At 41.8% G+C, this 25,532-nt stretch overlaps 1 protein-coding gene across 5 annotated transcripts in view; it reads left to right on the forward strand.

Moving 5' to 3' along the window:
* Nucleotides 1-25,532, forward strand: part of ppp2r3b (protein phosphatase 2, regulatory subunit B'', beta) — a 54,792-nt gene that overhangs the window by 8,436 nt on the left and 20,824 nt on the right. Inside the window, exon 1 of one of the 5 annotated variants that reach the window (XM_020461863.2) lies at nt 13,206-13,735. The exons of the other annotated variants lie outside the window; for them this stretch is intronic. Coding sequence (XP_020317452.1) covers nt 13,598-13,735 — 138 coding nt within the window. The 5' untranslated portion in view covers nt 13,206-13,597. Of the gene's footprint in view, nt 1-13,205; nt 13,736-25,532 lie in introns of those variants that run through there. 5 annotated transcript variants of the gene reach the window in all.

A 25,532-nucleotide genomic window follows, 5' to 3' on the forward strand; every position in this document is an offset into this window, starting at 1 on the left:
AACCAAAATTGAACTTTTTGGCAACAATGCAAAACGTTATGCTTGGCGTAAAAGCAACACAGCTCATCACCCTGAACACACCATCCCCACTGTCAAACATGGTGGTGGCAGCATCATGGTTTGGGCCTGCTTTTCTTCAGCAGGGACAGGGAAGATGGTTAAAATTGATGGGAAGATGGATGGAGCCAAATACAGGACCATTCTGGAAGAAAACCTGATGGAGTCTGCAAAAGACCTGAGACTGCGACGGAGATTTGTCTTCCAACAAGACAATGATCCAAAACATAAAGCAAAATCTACAATGGAATGGTTCAAAAATAAACATATCCAGGTGTTAGAATGGCCAAGTCAAAGTCCAGACCTGAATCTAATCGAGAATCTGTGGAAAGAACTGAAAACTGCTGTTCACAAATGCTCTCCATCCAACCTCACTGAGCTCGAGCTGTTTTGCAAGGAGGAATGGGAAAAAATGTCAGTCTCTCGATGTGCAAAACTGATAGAGACATACCCCAAGCGACTTACAGCTGTAATCGCAGCAAAAGGTGGCGCTACAAAGTATTAACTTAAGTGGGCTGAATAATTTTGCACGCCCAATTTTTCAGTTTTTGATTTGTTAAAAAAGTTTGAAATATCCAATAAATGTCGTTCCACTTCATGATTGTGTCCCACTTGTTGTTGATTCTTCACAAAAAAATACAGTTTTATATCTTTATGTTTGAAGCCTGAAATGTGGCAAAAGGTCGCAAAGTTCAAGGGGGCCGAATACTTTCGCAAGGCACTGTAGTTTGATTAAAATGTTTACGTGCTTTGCAAGAACGATTTCCCTAATAATCCTGTTAACATGGACACATCTGAAATCAGGCTACCTGTTGGCACTCTGATAAATGCAAAAAATTGCCAATCAAAATGACTGTTCTACCACAGAGGCCATGTTATTTTTCTGAAGCATATTTGATTCTGAGTTCAGACGTAAAATGTGTGTGCGTGTGTGTGTGTGTGAAGTACTTCTAGACGCATACATTGTTCTGAACTCACTTCACTCACACTAAAGAGAGCGGCTTGCTCGGCTGGTGCTAGCACATGCGCTGATCAAATACACAGCTGTTACGCCGATGTCAGGTGTTTACATGTCCTAATATTTCTAAAGATTATGTAGAACCAGGTCTTTTAATCGGCGTGTGCTTACTTAGATTTTGACCTTACATCGATTTAAGATGAGCAGTGTAAGGTGTTTAGTCTATAGTCTGCCAACTGCCATAATCAGTTTTAATATTGAATTATTACTGTGCATGGAAACAAACTCATTGATAGTCAGTTCTTGCATCCATAGCTAAGCTGCGGTTACATTTCTCAAGCCCCATCCTTCAGCTGTTTACCAAAACAAGTGGCGGGGTGGCCGCTTTGTTGTTTTTGTAATCCCAGTTTGCTGTTTTAAAAAGTGCTAGGCCTAGTTAGTTTGTCTGCTTTATGATACTAAGAGCTATCTTATCAGCAAAGTCCCACATTCCATGATGGATTGTGAAGCAGTCCCAAATCCTTTCTTGGGGTCTGGATTAGTGGTCGAACGATTAATCGGAATGGCTGATTAATTAGGGCCGTTTTCAAGTTTTCATAACAATGGGAAATCGGTATTTTTGGACGCCGAATTTGCACATTTTGTATTTTATTTTACAATAAAAAAAAAGCTTGCCTGTTACGCGAATGCAGTAAGAAGCCAAGGTAAGTTGCTAGCTAGCATTAAACCTATTTTATAAAAAACAATCAATCGATTATAATCACTAGTTATAACTACACATGGTTGATGATATTACTAGTTTATCTAGCGTGTTGCATATAATCGATGCGGTGCGCATTCCCGAAAAAGGACTGTCGTTGCTCCAACGTGTACCTAACCATAAACACCAATGCCTTTCTTAAAATCAATACACAGAAGTGTATATATTGTTAAACCTGCATATTTAGCTAAAAGAAAGGTTAGCAGGCAATATTAACCAGGTGAAATTGTGTCACTTCTCTTGCGTTCATTGCATGCAGAGTCAGGGTATATGCAACAGTTTGGGCCGCGTGGCTCATTGTGAACTAATTTGTCAGAATGTTACGTAATTATGACATAACGGTTGTGGTTGTGCAATGTAACAGCAATATTTAGACTTAGGGATGCCATCCGTTAGATAAAATACGGAACGGTTCCGTATTTCACTGAAAGAATAAACGTTTTGATTTCGAAATGATAGTTTCCGGATTCGGCCTTATTAATGACCTAAGGCTCATATTTCTGTGTGTTATGGTATAATTAAGTCTATGATTTGATAGAGCAGTCTGACTGAGCGATGGTAGGCACCAGCAGGCTCGTAAGCATTCATTCAAACAGCACTTTCGTGCGTTTTGCCAGCAGCTCTTCGCAATGCTTCAAGCGGTTTACGACTTCAAGCCTATCAACTCCCAAGATTAGGCTGGTGTAACCGATGTGAAATGGCTAGCTAGTTAGCGGGGTGCGCGCTAATAGCGTTTCAAACGTCACTCGCTCTGAGACTTGGAGTAGTTGTTCCCCTTGTCCTGCATGGGTAACGCTGCTTCGAGGGTGGCTGTTGTCGATGTGTTCCTGGTTCGAGCTCAGGTAGCGGCGAGGAGAGGGATGGAAGCTATACTGTTACACGGGCAATACTATAGTGCCTATAAGAACATCCAATAGTCAAAGGTATATGAAATACAAATCTTATAGAGAGAAATAGTCCTATAATTTCTATAATAACTAAGACTCATGTTAAAAGGAACCACCAGCTTTCATATGTTATCATGGTCTGAGCAAGGAACTTAAACGTTAGCTTTCTTACATGGCACATATTGCACCTTTACTTTCTTCTCCAACACTTTGTTTTTGCATTATTTAAACCAAATTGAACATGTTTCATTATTTTCTTGAGGCAAAATAGATTTTATTGATGTATTATATTAAGTTAAAATAAGTGTTCATTCAGTATTGTTGTAATTGTCATTATTACAAACACATTTTAAAAAATCGGCCGATTTAATCGGTATCGCCTTTCTTTTGGTCCTTCAATAATCTGTGTCGGCGTTGAAAAATCATAATCGGTCGACCTCTAGTCTGGACAGTGACTCAAAAACAAATGCACAAGTCTGTATGTCTCGTTCATTCAAATAATCACAAGCATGACATGGTTCTCAAAGCTAAAGAGTGGGTGCAGTCAAAGCAAAACCAATATTTTCTTAGTATTCAACAAGGGACAGTTTAAATGGCCTAGTCTCTAGCAACAACAGTGATTAGCAGAAATTTGAGAAACGCAACAGAACCATTCAGCCTCCGTATCTGTGGATTTCAGTCAGATAATGGTCTTTTCTCAAGGGAGACATCTGTTGGTAATGAATTGCTTGTCATAGGCTCTCCCTCTCTGTCTGCTATGGCTCGGATGATACCAATATCGCGATACTCATTAGTATTGTGGCAAGGAAACAAAACACGAAGCGGATAAACTTCTTTCGGAAAACGGCCCTAATGTTGGAAACACACATTATGTTGTCATTGAGTCACATGTATTTATTTTCCAAGCTATAGCACACTATATTACAGGAGGTTTTTAAAGAACCAAAGAGTTAGGTCTGCTTTGTTTTAATTTTTGCCATGGAAAAAGTATTGCTGTGAAACGTCAAGAGGTTTGACAGATGTGAAAAGGTGATTTCCACGTCTGTTCTCTTTCCCCCCCCCCCAAGCTCTTCACTGGTCCCCGGCCCCATTCCCTCCAAGTAGCAACTGTTTTGTACTGTCTGTATTTTGTGGCCTGACGTCAGAGGCATGTGCCCACAATGTCACTTCGTATTACAGTGATTGCTATCGGGTATCAAGTAATGCTCTATTTTAAGCAAGCCACAGGAATTCCAGAATACAAATGCATTCTTCAAAGGATTAGTTAAAAATGCAATTAACGTCATACTGATGCTGCTCAGAACAGCTGGTTCAACTTTCACACAAGACACTGATATAGATAGCCTTGGTTTCCCTTGTGCTTGCATTAACTACTCAGAACTGAGCCTGGGTGTGCAGGCAAGAGTGGCAGCAGATTTGTCCTCTGTGTAATTTCAGTGAAGAGTAACTCTACACAGATGTTGTTAATTGTCTGAGGAAATGGCGGTCGATCATTCTTTTGATTTTCTGCTGAGGAGAGTGAGATTCAGAGAAGGCAAGATATCTACTAGGCATGACCTGAGGTCTCAATGATTTGACGTGATCAGTGTTCGCCTTCTTTTAATGGGCTGTCGAGGCTACATTCGAACAATCCATATTCAGTTTCTACAATCACTTGAGTGGTCATTGAACCTGTTTTACTGTGACCCTTCTGAAGCCTTTGGAGCTTGCTCCTGCTCGCTTTCTCGTGAAGTCGGCCACACGTAGGCTAGAACAATTCTAGCCAGCACCCAGCCTCAAGTGGCAACCCAAAAGGAATCAGCCACTACCCATCAATGGGTCCCAACCAAGCATTTTGGAAACAATTCTGACAAGGCTAGGATAATGTCTCAGTTAAGTGTAAGACATTCCGTTTTATTTTCAGGATTCCTAAACATTAGCTTTAGTTGTATCTTGGAAAAAAAAATAATATCTTTAAAAATAATATGCTGCTGTGCATTAACCATGACGTTTTTTCCTGGCAAAGGGGGACCTAAGGCTCGTATTTCTGTGTGTTATGTTATAATTAAGTCTGATTTGAGAGAGCAGTGTGACTGAGCGATGGTAGGCACCAGCAGGCTCGTAAGCATTCATTCAAACAGCACTTTCGTGCGTTTTGCCAGCAGCTCTTCGCAATGCTTCAAGCATTGCACTGTTTATGACTTCAAGCCTATCAACTCCCGAGATTAGACTGGTGTAACCGACGTGAAATGGACGCAGCTGTCTAAGGCACTGCATCTCAGTGCAAGAAGTGTCACTACAGTCCCTGGTTCGAATCCAGGCTGCATCATATCCGGACGTAATTGGTAGTCCCATAGGGCGGAGCACAATTGGCCCAGCGTCGTCCGGGTTTGGCCGGGGTAGGCCGTCATTGTAAATAAGAATTTGATCTTAACTGGCTTGCCTGGCTAAATAAAGGTTACACATGCACATACACACCACACTAACCAAAAAGTTATTTTGTTGCCATTTACGTATGTCCCCATTACCAGTAAAACATAATCAAAACCTATTTCTTTCACTTAGTTGCTGTGCTGTTTCATTCATTTGTTCAGTCGTTTCATTCTCAACCAGGATTTCATCACACATGTCAAGCAGTGAAGTTTCAGCTCATTGTGGGTGGCCTGTCTTCCTCGGTACGCACTGTCACTGTGTCCGTTTCCATCAAATCCTGTTTCTTGTCTGCATCGAAGTAGCGGTCCTTGTAGATAGCATCGAGCATGGTGGCGACACAGTAAAGAGGCTCAGCGAGAATGCCACCGAATCGCTTGTTCACAACCTTTTCGGCAGTTTTGTTGAGCAGGCGTTTAAATGTATCACGTCTGCTGCAGGCACAGTTGATGAGCTTATTTCTCCAGTCAGTTGTTTGAATGGAGCTAGGTAGTGTGTTCATGTTTAAAACATGTTCTCAAATGCCATTGCAATGGCAGCAGCAGTATGACAACTAGCACATTCATGAGCGTGCAATACGACTTCTCAGTACGAAATCTTCAACGACCCACTGTGCTGTCAGACTCGGCATGCTCATGGGGCTGATATCGCTGGTCCAAATGTCAGTTGTGAAGCTAATAGCGGTGACTCATCTACTGTGTAACTCCGGTAGGGCAACATCTGAAAAATAGCGCACTTGGTAGTAGAGGTCGACCAATTAATCGGAATGGACGATTTAATTGGGGCCAATTTCAAGTTTTCATAACAATCGGAAATCGATATTTTCGGGCAGCGATTTGGCCGATTTTTGTATTATTATTATTATTATTATTATTATTATTATTATTATTATTATTATTATAATATATATATATATATTTTTTTTTACACCTTTTCTTTAATCTTTATTTAACTAGGCAAGTCAGTTAAGAACACATTCTTATTTTCAATGACGGCCTAGGAACGGTGGGTTAACTGCCTCGTTCAGTGGCAGAACGACAGATTTTCACCTTGTCAGCTCGGGGGATACAATCTTGCAACCTTACAGTTAACTAGTCCAACGCTATAACGACCTGCCTCTCTCGACTGCCTTTTTCGCGAATGCAGTAAGCCAAGGTAAGTTGCTAGCTAGCATTAAACTTATCTTTATAAAAACAATCAATCAATCTTAATCACTAGTTAACTACACATGGTTGATGATATTCCTAGATATTATCTAGCGTGTCCTGCGTTGCATATAATCTGACTGAGCATACAAGTATCTAACTGAGCGGTGGTAGGCAGAAGCAGGCGCGTAAACATTCATTCAAACAGCACTTTCTTTGCGTTTTGCCAGCAGCTCTTCGTTGTGCATCAAGCATTGTGCGTCAAGCACTCCCGAGATGAGGCTGGTGTAACCGAAGTGAAATGGCTAGCTAGTTAGTGCGCACTAATAGCGTTTCAAACGTCACTCGCTCTGAGCCTTGGAGTGGTTGTTTCCCTTGCTCTGCATGGTTAACGCTGCTTCGAGGGTGGCTGTTGTCGTTGTGTTCCTGGTTCGAACCAAGGGAGGAGCGAGGAGCGGGACGGAAGCTATACTGTTACACTGGCAATACTAAAGTGCCTATAAGAACATCCAATAGTCACAGGTTAATGAAATACAAATGGTATAGAGGGAAATAGTCCTATAATAACTACAACCTAAGACTTCTTACCTGGGAATATGTAAGACGCATGTTAAAAGGAACCACCAGCTTTCATATGTTCTCATGTTCTGAGCAAGGAACTTAAATGTTAGCTTTCTTACATGGCACATATTGCACCTTTTACTTTCTTCTCCAACACTTTGTTTTTGCATTATTTAAACCAAATTGAACATGTTTCATTATTTATTTGAGGCTAAATTGATTTTTATTGACGTATTATAATAAGTGTTCATTCAGTATTGTTGTAATTGTCATTATTACAAATAAAAAAAAATAAAAAAATTGTCTGATTAATCGGTATCGGCTTTTTCGGTCCTACAAAAATCGGTATCGGCTTTTTGGGTCCTCCAATAATCGGTATCGGCGTTGAAAAATCATAATCGGTCGACCTCTAGTGTGTACCGGTGCTCGACCAGTCGGCGAAAGCCAACACGACAGAAAACGGTTGATTGTCAAGGACCATGAATTCCAATATCTTGGCGTTAATGGATTTTGCCTTTTGAGTTGTCTCTCTGAAATATTCTTACTCTTTGAAACGAATGCTGGACTTGTTGACTGCTTGACCCTTACAGCAGACATTGTGGGCTAGGCCAGGAATGCTGTGTTGCACGTGTAGTGCAACATTTTACGTGGCGCCATTACGTAATGTACCTACGTTATATAGGTATGCACGTCAGCTTTGACCGGTTTTGCACATCGGCGTTAAACTAGATATCAGGCCGATGTTGGCATTTTTAGCTAATATCATCCGATTCCGATATGTTCACTGATATATCGTGCATCCCTAGTAACAACCGTGTCATTACGGCAGCTAAGGGCTTATTCAGTTCTCAATGACTAGGCCTATATCTATTCTATTCTGAAACACTTTATTTCAATTTAGAGGCTTTATTGGCATGGGAAACGTTAACATAACATATGTTAACATTGTCAAAGCAAGTGAAGTAGATCATAATTCAATTCTCTGGCCGACTCTTCTCTGTATATGTCAATGATGTTGCTCTTGCTGCTGGTGATTCTCTGATCCACCTCTACGTCGACGACACCATTCTGTATACATCTGGCCCTTCTTCGGACACTGTTAACCAACCTCCAAACATGCTCCAATGCCATACAATACTCCTTCAGTGGTCTCCAACTGCTCTTAAATTCAAGTAAAACTAAATACATGCTCTTCAACGGATTGCTGCCCGCCCGCCCGACTAGCATCACTACTCTGGAAGGCTCTGACTTAGAATATGTGGACAACTACAAATACCTAGGTGTCTGGTTAGACTGTAAACTCTCCTTCCAGACTCACATTAAGCATCTCCAATCCAAAATGAGGTCTAGAATCGGCTTCCTATTTTGCAACAAAGCCTCCTTCAGTCATGCTGCCAAACATAGGCCTTGAAATACAATCCCAGATACACCTCCAATTGACTCAAATTATATCAATTAGCCTAACAGAAGTCTAAAGCCATGACATTATTTTCAGGAATTTTCCAAGCTATTGATATGCACAGTCAACTTAGTGTATGTAAACTTCTGACCCACTGGAATTGTGATACAGTGAAATAATCTGTCTAAACAATTGTTGGAAAAATGACTTGTGTCATGCACAAAGTAGATGTCCTAACCGACTTTCCAAAACTATAGTTTGTTAACAAGAAATTTGTTGAGTGGTTGAAACACTGAGGTTGGCGTCATTTAAAACTTGTTTATGTAAACTTCCGACTTCAACTGTGTGTCCTGGATTGCAGGAAGCTTGGCCCCAGTGATACACTGGGCCTTTCGCACTACACTCTGTAGCGCCTTATTGTCAGATGCCAAACAGTTGCCATACCAGGCGGTAATGCAACCGGTCAGGATGCTCTCAAATGGTGCAGCTGTAGAACCTTTTGAGGATCTGGGGGCTAATGACAAATCTTTTCAGTCTCCTGAGGGGGAAAAGGTTTTGTCGTGCCCTCTTCACGACTGTCTTGGTATGTTTGGACCATGATTGTTCATTGGTGATGTGGACACCAAGGAACTTGAAACTCTCGACCCGCTCCACTACATTAGGTCACCACCAAGTCACAGAAAAACACAGCCATTTTCCCAGCCAAAGAGAGGAGTCCCAAAAAGCAGAAATATTGAACAAATTAATCACTAACCTTTGATCATCAGATGACACTCATAGGACTTCATGTTACATAATACATGTATGTTTTGTTCAATAAAGTGCATATTTATATCCAAAAATCACATTTTACACCGGCGTGTTATGTTCAGTAGTTCCAAAACATGCAGTGATTTTGCAGAGAGCCACATCAATTTATAATAAACATTCATAACATTAATTTATAATAAATACTCATAATAAACATTGATAAAAGATACAACTATTACACATGGAACTTAGCGGTTGCATTAAGGAGAAGTTTACCTGTGTCAAATTTCCCCCCAAAATTTCGGAAAAAGCATACCATGCAATAATCTGAGTACGGTGCTAAGACCAAACAAGCCAAAAAGATATGCCCCATATTGTGCAGTCAACAGAAGTCAGAAATAACATTGTAAATATTCACTTACCTTTGATGGTCTTCATCAGAATGCACTCAATGTTTGATTTGTTCGATAAAGTTCATAATTTATGTCCAAATAGCTCCCTTTTGTTAGGGCGTTTGGTAAACAAATCCAAATGCGCGTGCAAGTCCAGCCGAAAGGTCGGACGAAAAGTCCAAAAAGTTATATTACAGGTCGTAGGAACATGTCAAACAAAGTATAGAATCAATATTTAGGATGTTTTTATCATAAATCTTCAATAATGTTCTAACCCGGAGGATTCCTTTGTCTGTAGAAAAGCAATGGAACGCAAGCTAACTTTCACATGACCACGCGTCATGAGCTCATGGCAATCTGTCAGACACCTGGCTCAATCCCCTTTCATTCTGCCCCATTTCACAGTAGCAGCATCAAACAAGGTTCTAAAGACGTTTGACATCTTGTGGAAACCTTAGGAAGTGCAACATATCCCACTGTATCTTTGATAGGCTATGAGTTGAAAATTTACAAACCTCAGATTTCCCACATCCTGGTTGGATTTTTCTCAGGTTTTTGCCTGCCATTTGAGTTCTGTTATACTCAGCCATTATTCAAACAGTTTTAGAAACTTCAAGAGTGTTTTCTATCCAAATGTACAAATTATTATATGCATATTCTAGCTTTTATGGCTGAGTAGCAGGCAGTTTACTCTGAGCACCTTATTCATCCAAGCTACTCAATACTGCCCCCCAGTCACCAAGACGTTAACAGGCACCGCATTGATTGTTTGCACCGCAGAACAAGCTAGTTAAACTAGTAATGTCATCAACTATGTGTAGTGAACTAGTGATTATGTTAAGATTAATTGTTTTTTTTTATAAGATAAGTTTAATGCTAGCTAGCAACTTACCTTGGCTCCTTGCTGCACTCGCGTAACAGGTGGTCAACCTGCCACGCAGTCTCCTCGTGGAGTGCAATATAATCGGCCATAATTACCGATTGTTATGAAAACATGAAATCGGCCCTAATTAATCGTCCGATCTCTAATTAGGAGTTTACTCGCTCGCCTACGGATTCTCAGAAAGATCCCCGATCTGCGTCCCCTTTTCTGGCGTCTTTTCTTCACGCAAAAGGCGTGGATCTGGGCCTGTTCCAGTGAAAGCAGAATATCCTTCTCGTCGGACTTGTGAAAGGAAAAAGTTTCTTCCAGTCTGCGGTGAATAATTGCTTTTCTGAAAGCAATTATTTTTTCGGTCATACGAAACCATAGAAGCAACATTATGTACACAAGTTACAAAATAAGTTATGCAAAAAAAAAACGTCAGCCATGTTCTTCATCGCCATCTTTTCAAAGGCCTATGGGCTACGCCAAACCCAGAGTTTTTTTCTTGATCAGGTCATTTGGTCAGGAAAAAAACTAATTTGTGTATCATTAGCTCAATAGGCTAGTTCCAGTCGATGATGCCCTTGGCTCCAGTTAATCGCCACGATCCATGATGACAGTGTCATTCTAACTACTGCCTTATCACTGTTTTATGCAAGCCAGCTGAACCTGCTCACATCATGTTCCTCTAGCAGGCCCTTCCCTAAGCCCACCATGTATGTCGGTGAAATGGGCCCTATTTTTGTTTTGGGTTCATATGGATTCCCAAATCCCTGTCTCAGCCATAAGATTGGCGAGGACAGAGCTGGAGCTTGCTCAATTCCATTTATAGGCTACTCTGCTATTGTTTGGTATTGACTTTCTCCCGCTGTTGGGTCAGAGGGGTCACTTGCTCACTCTCGCTCGTTCTCTCTCTCTCATGCTCGCTGTCGCTCTGTCTCGCATGCTCTCGCTCACTCTCACCATAATCTCTAACATTACGCAACAAGCTCTCACTGAGAGCATGGTATACTGTTTCCTGTTCATATTTAGAGCCTTCAGATTAGACACGTTGATGGGTGGACTCACTGTAAGAATGTGTTTATTTGTGTTTGACATTGTCTCTCTATAGTGTACCATGCCTACTTTTGTCTCTCTATGCAATAGTTTTTATTTAATTGAAATGTTTTTTGCGTCTTCATCTTTTGGCAACCAGGGTAGGCTATAGCCTTTCAACAGCAGAGCAGACAAAAGCCCAAGGCTGAATTGGTGAGTGGTGCCATTGTTAAGTAGTTTTGGCCTCTGTGTGCGTGTGTGTGAGAGAGTGGCACTGTTGGCACTGACAGCTGTCCTCTCCAGTGAAGGCCCATCTGATTCTCCCAGTCAGTCCAGTAGTACTCAGCACCAGAGCTCACTGGTACTACAGTGAGACTTCTCTCTCTCTCTCCCTCCCTCTCTGTGTTCCATTTTCCAAAGAGAGGCTGTGTCCTAAAGTGTGAACGAACAGATCGTTATCACAGAATAATAACTCTGTTTAAGAAACAACTTCAGATTATGGCTCTTGCTAATGCAAACACTGACAGAATATATATATATATATATATCTCTATTATATGTACTGACAGTTTCATGTGCTCAGTTTGTTTGAGTCCTCGTGTTTTCCTTTCGTGTTTGTGTCGAGCTGACGAGCGTAGAGGGACAACAAAAGGCAGATGGCGTGAAAAGGCTTCACAAATGGCTTATCAAACTGGTGCCGTATCCTGCTATTGGGGGACAACAGGATCTAGGTTTGTGCTGAAACCAGTGGAAGAATGTGGACTCTGTGATCCCGTCATCTAAAAATACTTATCATTTTAGCCCGGCTGTGCTTTTCTATTCACACCCTGCATTTTTACACACCACAACCACACACTGTATTCACTAACACACACACACACACACACACAGAGCTCAAGTCATTTTCAGCCTAATTAGATTTGTTTGAGAGAACAACTGGCGTTTTATAAAAACATCTCTCTTGAACGCACCCCTCCTCCACGCCTAGGCTGCCTAGTGCCGTTGGATCAGCACGTTTATGGGGAATTGATGTAATTGCTGTCAGTCCAGGACAGGAGGCGGATGTTTGCGCAAGCACTAAAGATACATACATACTTGTTTCTCCAGATCTGGTGTCTTGGGTTGCCCAAACAGTGCTCGCTGGTGCTTTTAATAGGCAGAGACTGGTTCGGCCATCATTCTTTGAAATTCAACACTTCCCCTTCCATACCGCCGGCTAGGGCCCGTCAACTATAATAAGACGTGGAATGGATGGCAGCCCAAGCCTGTGAAGGGAAGGGAAGGCAAAACAAAGGAAGACCATACGACGTGATGCACAGAGGAAAACTGATGCTTTTCTTTTCCCCCTTTTTGTGAGTTGTCACAAGTTTTGATGGCTTCTCCTATCATCCTCATCGGCTCAAGTCTACACATTCATCCCTCAGCAAAAGGTGTGCCCTGCCTACATATATTTTGAATTTGGTTAAATATACCTTTTTAATATGACGGAGGCCCACTAATGAATCTGGCTGCTGCCACAGAACCTAGTATCTCATTCTGAGTGGACTCCCAACAAAATAGGAGGAAGAACTGACGGTGAATTTTGCATTTCGAAGCTCTTGCCCTGAAGAAATGTTTGGTACTTCCAACTACCAACTGGATTGTGGTCATAAAGAGACAGCTCTAGGTATTTTCCTGTGGCACAGACCTACTAGTGTCTCGGGAACCGTTAGGTAATATTGTTGCTGTGCTGTTAGGAAGCTGGTAAGCAGGGGGTCATCTTGGCATTTGGCTGGCATTCCCAAGTTAGCGGGCCCTCAACAACAGCAGGTCTGTCTCTTTACATAACCTTCTATGAGAGCTGAGGAATGCAAACTGGAAAGGGCATATCCACACCTCTCTCTCTCTCTCTCTCACACACACACACACACACACACACACACACACACAGAGTCCTTATCTCCCTAGTGGCTGCTGGTAGGCTGGGGCTCCCTGACCCTAGCAGTCAGTCCCTGTGGTGTTTGGTGTGTGTGTGTGTGTAGGACAGCAGACAGACGGGCAGAGTTTTGAGGCTCGTGACACTGCAGCAGCTGCTGCCCAGCATTAAGAAGTTCTCGCTCTGTTAAAGGACAGTCACAGGGACAGAGGAGCGCTACCACTACTTCCACTGCCTACTGCTACGCTGACTTAGAGGCTCTCCCAGGACAAGGACAGTGGACACGCACTGAGTGTTTGTTTGAGTAATTAGCCTAACTACTGCTAGCACTACTACTACTCCCACTACTACTCTTGCGATTTCTACTATTGGGACAATCCATAGGAAGATAATCCCATTGGATCAGAGGGTGTGGATCTGTGTGTGCGTTTGTGCGGAGGCATCCTGTCCTGTCTGGCGCGAGGATGAGGATGAAGGAGCTGTCGTTGCGTCAGGACCCTGACCTGAGGAAGGAGCTGGCTCTGCTGGCCCGCGGATGTGACTTCGTTCTGCCATCACGCTTCAAGAAGAGGCTCCGAGCCTTCCACGCTGAGCAAGGACAGGCAGGTGGTCCACTCCCAATACAAGACTGTGTTTTCATCCTCTCTAGTGTTTGTTTGTCTGTATGAATGATTGTTTCGGCTAAGCCTTCCAGCAAGGACAGACCTGCGGTCCTACTGTAGCCTATGAGGTGGCAGTCTGTTGGAGTCCATCGATCTACTATGTCCATCAGCAGTAGGCAAACTGAAGAATGTAAAAGCTTTCCAAAAGGACAGGTCCTATACTATAGCAGTCTAGGACAAACATTACTGGCTGTGACATGATTTGTGGCTTATAACAAGGACATGCATGTTGTCCATCCATGTTGTCTGTTACTCTTGGGGTTAGATACATTTTGGATTGTGGCAAAGGACGACTGGGTTAGGGGCTGGAAATTGATGTTTCTTTTGTTCAATAGGTCATGGGTGGATTCCAATGTCACGCATACCACTTAGCATGCTCCAATACATAGCTTTATTATAGGGTGGTACGCTAGTATGGATATTGGAACAGAGGCCATGTCACATTTTTATGGCTTTACGCCCATGTCTCACAAACTCTGATTTGTAGATGCATTGTGGGTAATGTAGTTGATGTAGCCAGCAGTAGCTGTGCTTGTAGTTGGAGATGTGAACATTTAAATATTTAAATGAAATTGCGACATTAACATTAAGAATAAATATATATTCCACAAAATGTAAAATCACAGTGCAGATATCAAAACTACCACTAACAGGTCCCGATCATAAAGGGGAAAAATAATGCAACAATGCTGCAATGTTAGATAGATATGCATCTTTCTAATTATTTGCCATGGATATAAAGCTCTCCGCATGCCATCGTTAAGTTGGAAAAATGGCAGAGAAAGGCAAGCAACTGCATCGAACAGCCTGCTCTGCTGCGCTGTGTTTTTTTTTTTTTTGTTAATAGATGACCTAACTTTACAAAGTAACGATTGGTGCGTTGGAAACATGCAGAAGTATGGACTGACTGCTGGGAACATATGCCTACAACTTCACCAGCAAGCTGTCAAACTATTGTAAATAAGTGACAAGCTACACAGTGTTTATCACTGCAGTGCCCAACATCCTTAGCTAGCTAGAATTCTATCCATGCTGTTTGTCAGTGAAGCTAGCTAGCAGCAGGCAGGCTATCACAAACTAAATCAGCTGATGGAATCACTGGGGACCGATATACTTGCACATTTTAGTAAAGATGTTTTGTTTTTACAACTTTCTCACTGCTGATCAGAGTATGCACACAACAGAACACAACAGCAAGTGGCCACTCGATAAAGGGCTTAGGGACTGTTTGGTTTGAGATTCAGCCTATGACTGTGTTTAGTTAGAATTTCATTGCTCCTTAGCGTTCATACGCAATAGGACCATATTCTGAATTGTGGAATTTTATATATTTTTCTCATACAAAAAAATACAAAAATAAATGACAGTTTTAACATAAAGTAAAATTGTCAATTGGTCACATCCCTAATTGTAGTCATTCCAGTAGGTCTGTTTTTTTTAAATTTTATATATATATTAAAAACCCTTTTTTTAAAAACCCTTTTTTAACTAGGCAAGTCAGTTAAGAACAAATTCTTATTTTCAATGATTGCCTAGGAACAGCGGGTTAACTGCCTGTTCAGGGGCAGAATGAAAGATTTGTACCTTGTCAGCTCGAGGATTTGAACTTGCAACCTTCCGGTTACTAGTCCAACGCTCAAACCACTAGGCTACCCTGTGTGTAAATGGCTTCCAGTTAGATCTTAGGCAACCTGTCTATACTATGGCACAGTTGAGCCATAATTTGCTAAACTAGGCCAGGCTGTGTTATCTTGCTTAAACTGATAGTTTGACATTTTGGCAATTAACGCTAGCTGATCTCTTCGTCATTGCGCTAGTTAGCAATTGCTCTCGAACTATCCATTTAAACCAAGAAATCCCACACAGAGAAACAAAATGTTTTCTAAGGGGGACCTGGCCCAAGAAGACCGATCCAAAGCTTTGCCACAGTTTGGTTTTAGGCTGTTTTTAAGGATACTGTTGTTGTGGTTGTAAATGTTGTCCCAGGACACGATAAACTTAAATTCAGGTTAGGGGTGAGCCCCAAGTTGAGGTGCCCTTGTGCACTGTGTTTAGTTTGACCGACCATGTAGTTCTTGTGAATGTGTGGAATATTGCAAGGATTAGCGGTTGTGCTTAGGGGAGCGCTGCTAGTGGAGAGAGAGTGGTAGGGGGGGGGACAGTTAAGTGGGGCAGCAGGAGTAATCTGTCCTTTTATAGCCATAGCTGACACCCGCGCGCAGAGGGGAGCAAGGGAAGATCAACAGCGTTTATCTATGTCTGTTCTGAGCAGAATACCACCTGACAGAATGCCACAGAATATTTCCAAACAGACAACACTGCGCACGCCGTACAAGGACTCTTGTAGATAGACATTTAGACTTCTAGATCACTGCTCTCTTGGTCATCTGTATGAATTAGGATAACTGACTTTGACAATAAGGCATGTTGTTACAGAGCCATGTGTAGGGTGAGTTAAAGGCCACTGACTGGATATTGGGGAAAACAGAATACAACAAAACACACAAATTTTTGTTTTAGGAGCGCCAAACATTGTTTGTTCTCAGGCATGGACACAGCTCATTTAAAGGACGAGCAGACCGATCCAGAGGTTAAATTCTTGAGTCATGTAAATGGTCTCTGGGAATGATGTACATTTTTACATTTGTCATTTTAGCAGACAGATCGATGGCCGTCTGCACTTATCTGTCTGATAACACTCATGGGATAGCTAAAAAGAAGTCCAGATACAATATGCTGTCCTAAGTTAACATTAGAAAATATTACCAAGGTGACATCGTCCACTGAATCACATTTTCACCCTCGAGTCAGTTAATTGACCAAAAACGACTGTATAAACCTGTAGCTAATATTGTCATTTTTTTCATGAGCAAGTCTTCACTATCTAATTCTACATCTAGGTGTTTTGTGGTGGCAGAATAAGTTTATGAAATGTGCATGAAAATTTGCTGGCTGAACCTGTCTCCAGTCAATCCATATGAAAGGAAAGGCAGGGATGCTAACACCAGTTCACACACTCCATGCTAAATACTCCCTCTAGCTAACTAGTTAGTGTAGTGAAGTTCTAACTAATGCACAAATTAGTTTTCATGTGAATAGTGCACTGAGTTTTACAGTACAGCTGACTTTTCTCTACAACTTTATTGCGTTAGCCAAATGTTACACAGTAGCAAGGCACAGTGCCAGCTGTCAGTCAACTTCATCAACAAGCTAGCAAACTAAGTGCACTATTTTTGACCAGAGCCCTATGACCAAAAGTAGTGCACTGTGTAGGGAATAGGGTGCCATGTTTTTTTCTCCCCTTCAGACTCACTTCAGCCCATAGAAAAAGAATGAGCTTCTTAGCCATATTGAGTGTACCTGTAAAGTATCTATCAGACCCTTGTCTGACTCATCTACTGTAGAAGTTGGGAGGATTTCTACCTGTTGATTAGGATATCCCAATAGTATGTGTGCTATGCATGATGGGTCTATGCACATCGTAATGGGGTGTTTGGGATCAAATTGACATGACAGGTATACTAGGGTTAATATCATACAGGCTAGTTATCATATAGCTTATTATAAACTGGGTGGGTCGAGCCCTGAATGCTGATTGGCTGACAGCAGTGGTATATCAGACCATATACCACGGGTATGAGACATGTATTTTTACTTATCTAATTGCGTTGGTAACCAGTTTAGAATAGCAATAAGGCACCTCAGGGGTTTGTGGTATATGGCCAATATACCACGGATAAGGGATGTATCCAGGCACTCTGCGTTGCGTCGTGCATAGGAACAGTTTTTAGCTGTGGTATATTGGCCATATACCACACCTCCTCGTGCCTTGTTGCTTAAATAACACACACAGCTCAGCCATTATGAGCAGACAACTCTCATTCTGTCTTCGGTGGAAACATTGTAGGGACACACACACAGCTGTGCCCAATCTCTGACATGCTTTGGGTTTTATGTTACTGGGGTTGCAGCAGGCACTTTGGAATAACATTCAGGTTTTAGGAGGATTGATCTCCACAGATTCAGAGAGTAGAACAATGGTGGGTCTGGTTGTACCCTATGGCATAAGCAAAGCACCAATCCCTTGAACAATGCTGAACGTTAAAAGTTTGCTGATGACACTCTCACTCAATTCACAGGGCTTTATTGGCATGGGGAATGTGTTTACATTTCAAAAGCAAGTGAAATAGATAATCAACTAATGTGAAATAAGCAATTAGAAATCAACAGTAAACATTACACACACATGCCTGCTATGAACTGCTGTTCTTCTCTAATCAGGGGTCTGGCATTCAGGCCCAGCCAAGATGGCTCTTGTCCTGTCTCTCTGGGTGGCTGTCTCCTGACTGCTTTCAGAGACATGCTGGTTATCTCTGGTTGCCAGATTACACTTGTACACAAGCAGAACAAAACACACCCACACCTACATTTAGAGCTCTCTGATCTCTTTTTTTACTCTACTATTAGGCCTAATTAACTACTCGTTGTTTACAAACTGACAACGTTTGCCACTTTGTTGTCAGGGATGTTTAGAATAGGCCAGGCTGTCTTCTCTGTTTTTCCTTTAGCATTAGATCATCTCTATTTTGCCAAAGTAACAGGCTACTTACTCCTTGTTGATTAACTTCTTAACCTTAACATCTATAGTTTTTTGTTGAATGACTGAAATGTTACAAATCCCATTGATATGGATTTTGCCATCTTCACTTCTGTCTTGGGCTTTGCTTCTTGTATTGTTCATTAATTGGGCTAGTCTATATACATTTAAGGCAACCAATACCTACCTACTGCTTTAGTTGGGCTACAAACTTAGTACTGGTAGATATTAGTAGACCTTACTTACCTGTCTGGTCATAAGCTTAGGTGTACCAATACATACCTACCTACCTACCTCTTTGGTTGGGCTACATCAACTCCGGTCTAAAACGTTCTTGATTACTTAATTTTAAGTATTCAACCCCCTGAGTCAATACATGTTAGAATCACCTTTGGCAGCGATTACAACTTGAGTCTTTGCACACCTGGATTGTACAATATTTGCACATTATTCTTTAAAAAAAATGCTTCAAGTTGTTTGTTGATCATTGCTAGACAGCCAATTTCAAGTCTTGCCATATATTTTCAAGCAGATTCAAGTCAACTGTAACTAGGCCACTCAGGAACATTTGATGTCATTTTGGTAAGCAACTCCAATGTATATTCCTCTTCTTCCCTGCATAAGAAAGTTCTGTCAGACTCTGGCATCATGACTTTAGAAGAATGGGATAAGTGATGCTTTTAATCATTTTATCACGACAAGCTTTTTATTTGAGCAAAACGGTGGTTTAATTGACCCTGGTCAGTCAATCGACTGCTCTTCCGTCTGCCAACCTCTAGCTGACTCAACGGTTAACGCGCCAACTTCTTGAATATTTGTTTTCATTTAAACAATTTACTATCAATGATGTGCTAGATGCCTTGCTTAATATTGTTGTAAAAACATCCACTGGGGGGGCTGATATGCTTGATCCATTTTTGCTGCAGCTCTCTGCCCCCCTGATTTGCCAAATCGTTAACCCATATTTTTAACCTGACTATTATATCTGGGACTATCCCTAAGGTTTGGAACGTCGCCCATGTACCCCCCCCCCCCTCACAAAGGTGGTGACCCTTGTGACCTAAATTATGACCCTTGTGACCTTAACCTCATTATCGCCCTATTTCTAAACTTTCTTGTCTAGCTAAAATAATATAATCCTTGATTAATTCTAAATGTACATCAGTTGGGTTTTAGACCAGGTCATAGCGCTCACTGCTGCATCCATAGTTATACATTATGTGGTTAACTGTATGGATAAAGGAAACTTGGTGCTGCCCTCTTCATTGACCTGTCAAAGGCTTTCGAAACTGTTGCTCACTCACCCACTGTTAATTCTGAGGCTTTCCTCAATTGCTCTAGGCTGCATGTAACTGGTTAAAAAATTACTTGACAGATAGAACTCGATGTATATCTACTGATTGTGTTAAATCAGGTTTCCTGGAAAGGTGTCCCACAGGGGTCGATTCTGCCTTTTGACTGTTTATATTAGCAATATCGACTTGTCTGTAAAAAAAAAAAAAATGTAACATGCACTTGCATGCCAATGATACTGTTGTGTATCCTATTGCTCCCACGGTTGACCAGGCTCTATCTGAACTACAGTCTGCCTTTATTGTATTGGAGAAAATCTTTATTGACCTGAAATTAGTATTGAATGCAGGTAAAACTAAGTATACAGTGCATTTGGAAAGTATTCGGACCCCATAATGACAAAGCGAACACACGTTTTTAGAAAGTTTAGCAAATGTATTAAACAGATACCTTAAACAGACCCTTTGCTATGAGACTCAAAATTGAGCTCAGGTGCATCCTGTTTCATCATTCTTGAAATTCTTCTACAACTTGATTGGAGTCCACCTGTGGTAAATTCAATTGATTGGACATGAAAGGCACACACGTCTATATAAGGTCCCACAGTTGACTGTGCCCTCACACATTGACTCTGTACCGGTACCCCCTGTATATAGCCTCACTATTGTTATTTTACTGCTGCTCTTTAATTATTTCTTACTTTTATTTATTTTTAAGTATTTTTTTTCTTAAATGCATTGTTGGTTTAAGGCTTGTAAGTAACTATTTCACTTTACGCTCTACACCTGTTGTATTCGGCGCATGTGACACATAAAATGTTATTTTATTTGTTTAATGCCAGTGGCAGGTCATTGGTAAAACTAGAAAAGAGTAGAGTGTCTAGAGAAGCTACCAGTTAAAAAAAAAAAACGGAATTCTATTAGATATCTCTGAATCCACAATATGGAAGAGTTTGAAAAGCCATAACACAACATCCGGTTATGGTCAATAATATCAAAGGTTGCACTGAAATCTAACAGTACAGCTCCCACAATATTATTATTCAATTTCTTTCAACCAGTCATCAGTAATTTGTGTCAGTGCAGTACATATTGTGTGCCCTTCTCTATAAGCATGCTGAAAGTCCTGTTCATTTGTTTACAGAGAAATTGCATTGTATTTGGTCAAACAATTATTTTCTAAAAGTTTGCCAAGAGCTGGCAGCAGGCTTATAGGTCTGCTTTTAGAACCAGTGAAGGCCACTTTACCACTCTTGGGTAGTGGAATTACTATGGCTTCCCTCCAAGCTCAGATTAAAGATATGACAGATAGGAGTGGCAATAGGAGTCGGATACCATCCTCAGTAGTTGTCAATGTCAGGAGGTTTGTCAATATTGATCGATAACAAAACATTTTCTACTTCCCCCACACTAACTTAAAAAATGTCTAACTTGCAATCCTTTTCTTTATTATAATTTTATTTTTATGCATGAATACGATGGCTCACTGTTCATTGCTGGCATTTCCTGCCTACGTTTGCCCACATTGCCAATGAAGTAATCATAAAAATAATTGGCAAAATCAAATGGTTTTGTGATGAATAAGCCATCTGATTTGATAAAAGACGGAGTTGAATTTGTCTTTCTGCCCATAATTCTGCCCCCTCCTGTCATTCTTTATATAAATGATATTGGCTTCAAAATATTTTTTTATTTTTTTTGTCACGTAATTTCTCAATTTGCAGTAAGTCAGCCAGTCAGATGTGCAGCCAGACTTATTAGCCACTCCTTTTACGCCTTTCAACCATACAGTTTTAACATTTCTCATAAATCCATGGAGCCTTAAGTTCTAACAGTCAGTTCCTTAACAGGTGCATGTTCGTCAATAATTGGAAGAAGCAATTTCATAAATTCATCAAGTGCAGCGTCTGGATTTCATCACGCACATAAGAGTCACAGCAAAATCTTTTGTATGATCTCTCACAGTATTTTAGGCCCAGCTTTTGGAACCTTGGCTTTCCTGGCTATAGTCACAATATTGTGATAACTGCATCCAATGGGTACGGATACAGCTTTAGAACAAAGTTCTACTGTATTAGTACAAATGTGATTAATACATGTGGATGATCTTGTTCCTGTAGTGTTTGTAAACACCTTGGTAGGTTGATTTAATAACCTGAACCAGATTACAGGCACTGGTTACAGTGAGAAGCTTCCTTGAGGGGACAGCTTGATGAAAACCAGGCAATATTCAGGTCCCCAAGAAAGTAGACCTCTATTTTTACGTCACTTATACTATCAAGCATTTCACACACATTATTTATATACTGACTTTTAGCACTTGGTGACCTATAGCAGCACCCCAAAGGAAAGGGCTTCAGATGTGCCAAGTGAACCGGCAACCACAACACTTAAATGTTACTTGACATAAGATATTCTCGAAGCATTTCAGGGATATGGCTCTGAAATAATACGGTAACACCTCCAACCATAATTGTTTGTCTCTTCTATAGATCTTATATCCTTGTATTGCTTCTGCTGTATTATCAAAATAATTATCTCAGTGAGTTCAGAAATAGCTAATTGTCTGATGATAGGAAGTTATTGATTTCATTAATCTTATTTCTAAGGCTACATGTATTAATATGTGCTATTTTCAGCCCTTTCCTGGGTAGCTTATCAGAGATGAAAAAGAGCAAACGAAGCAAGAGGAAAGAAAATATACATTCAGCATTCCATTAGTCAATTTGTGTGTGTGTGTGTGTGTGTGTGTGCTACGAACCCATATGCTTAGCTCTTTCATCCCTTCCAGGTGGGAAGGGTGGACAATGAGCCTGTCATAGCGGAGGTAAGCAATGTCCTCACGTGCTCCGTCAGCTTTCATCGCTGGGATAAGTTGTTTCCTCTTCTGGCGCACAGCTTCAGGATGTACTTATTGAGGAAAATATACGTTCCTCTCAAGTTCTTGGCTCTTTCCAGAACAGCTACCATGTCCTTGAACCTCAGGAACTTGTCCACTATGGCCCTGGGCCTGTCACCTGGGCCGGTGGTGGGTTTTCCAGTCCTGTGGGCGTGCTCTACCTCAATCTTCCTGTGGTCCATCTTCAATTTCTTATGAACTCAGCAAAAAACGTCCCTTTTTCAGGACTATGTCTTTCAAAGATAAATCGTAAAAATCTGAATAACTTCAGTTCTTCATTGTAAAGGGTTTAAACACTGTTTCCCATGCTTGTTCAATGAACCATAAACAATTAATGAACATGCACCTGTGGAAAGGTCGTTAAGACACTAACGGCTTATAGACGGTAGGCAATTAAGGTCACAGTTATGAAAACTTAGGACACTAAAGAGGCCTTTCTACTGACTCTGTAAAACACCAAAAGGAAGATGCCCAGGGTCCCTGGAGGCATGAGGACTGCAGATGTGGCCAGGGCAATAAATTGCAATGTCCATACTGTGAGACGCCTAAGACAGCGCTACAGGGAGACAGGACGGATAGCATATTGTCCTCGCAGTGGCAGACCACGTGTAACAACACCTGCACAAGATCGGTACATCTGAACATCGCACCTACTGGACAGGTACAGGATGGCAACATCAACTGCCCGAGCTACATCAGGAACGCACAATCCCTCCATCAGTGCTCAGACTGTCCGCAATAGGCTGAGAGAGGCTAGACTGAGGGATTTTAGGCCTGTTGTAACCAGGTCCTCACCAGACATCACCGGCAACAAAGTTTCCTATGGGCACAAACCCACCATCGCTGGACCAGACAGGACTGGCAAAAAGTGCTCTTCTCTGACGAGTCGCGGTTTTGTCTCACCAGGGGTGATGGTCGGATTCGCGTTTATCGTCGAAGGAATGAGCGTTATGCCAAGGCCTGTACTCTGGAGCGGGTTCGAGGTGGAGGGTGGTCTGGGGCGGTGTGTCACAGCATCATCAGACTCATGTGGTACCCTTCCTGCAGGCTCGTCCTGACATGACCCTCCAGCATGACAATGTCACCAGCCGTACTGCTCGTTCTGCACATGATTTCCTGCATACAGGAAAGTCAGTGTTCTGCCATGGCCAGCAAAGAGCCTGGATCTCAATCCCATTGAGCACTTCTGGGACCTGTTGGATCGGAGGGTTAGGGTCATTCCCCCCAGAAATGTCCGGGAACTTGCAGGTGCCTTGGTTGAAGAGTGGGGAAACAATTCACAGCAAGAACTGGCAAATCTGGTGCAGTCCATGAGGAGGAGATGCACTGCAGTACTTAATGCAGCTGGTGGCCACACCCAATACTGACTGTTACTTTGATTTTGACCCCCCCCCTTTGTTCAGGGACATATTATTCCATTTCTGTTAGTCACAGGTCTGTGGAACTTGTTCAGTTTGTCTCAGTTATTGAATCTTGTTATGTTCATACAAATATTTACACATGTTAAGTTTGCTGAAAATAAACGCGGTTGGCAGTGAGAGAACAGTTCTTTTTTTTGCTGAGTTTATAGGTCCTGTTCTGTAGTCGGGTCGTCTATGCTAGCTGCTACGCCAAATAGCTCCTCAGACCCGGCCTTGGTCGGCAGGATCACTGGACAGATGCAGCCATCACCATGCTTGAAAATATGAAGGGTGGGACTCAGTGATGTGTTCAGATCACAATATTAATTTCTGTCAAATTTTTTGCAGTTTTACTTTAGTGCCATATTGCAAACAAGATGCATGTTTTGGAATACATACATACATACATACAGTGGGGCAAAAAAGTATTTAGTCGGCCACCAATTGTGCAAGTTCTCCCACTTAAAAAGATGAGCGAGGCCTGTAATTTTCATCATTGGTAAAATTCAACTATGACAGACAAAATGGAAGAAAAAAAATCCAGAAAATCACATTGTAGGATTTTAAATGAATTTATTTGCAAATTATGGTGGAAAATAATAAGTATTTGGTCAACAGTGTGTGTATTTATACACACTAAAATAACACTTCCTAGATCTGAATGAATGAAATATTCTTATGAAATACTTATTTCTTTACATAGTTGAATGTGCTGACAACAAAATCACACACAAATTATCAATGGAAATCAAATTTATCAACCCATGGAGGTCTAGATTTGGAGTCACACTCAAAATTAAAGTGGAAAACCACACTACAGGCTGATCCAACTTTGATGTAATGTCCTTAAAACATGTAAAAATGAGGCTCAGTAGTGTGTGGCCTCCACGTGCCTGTATGACCTCCCTACATCAGGGCATGCTCCTGATGATGTGGCGGATGGTCTCCTGAGGGATCTCCTCCCAGACCTGGACTAAAGCATCCGCCAACTCCTGGACAGTCTGTGGTGCAACGTGGCGTTGGTGGATGGAGCGAGACATGATGTGCTCAATTGGATTCAGGTCTGGGGAACGGGCGGGCCAGTCCATAGCATCAATGCCTTCCTCTTGCAGGAACTGCTGACACACTCCAGCCACATGAGGTCTAGCATTGTCTTGCATTAGGAGGAACCCAGGGCCAGCCGCACCAGCATATGGTCTCAAGGGGTCTGAGGATCTCATCTCGGTACCTAATGGCAGTCAGGCTACCTCCTGGCGAGCACATGTAGGGCTGTGCGGCTCCCCAAATAAATGCCACCCCACACCATGACTGACCCACCGCCAAACCGGTCATGCTGGAGGATGTTGCAGGCAGCAGAACGTTCTCCACGGCGTCTCCAGACACTGTCACGTCTGTCACATGTGTTCAGTGTGAACCTGCTTTCAGCTGTGAAGAGCACAGGGCGCCAGTGGCGAATTTGCCAATCTTGGTGTTCTCTGGCAAATGCCAAACATCCTGCACGGTGTTGGGCTGTAAGCACAACCCCCACCTGTGGACGTTGGACCCTCAT

The sequence above is a fragment of the Oncorhynchus kisutch genome, linkage group LG26 (assembly GCF_002021735.2).
Source record: "Oncorhynchus kisutch isolate 150728-3 linkage group LG26, Okis_V2, whole genome shotgun sequence".
NCBI lineage: Eukaryota > Metazoa > Chordata > Actinopteri > Salmoniformes > Salmonidae > Oncorhynchus > Oncorhynchus kisutch.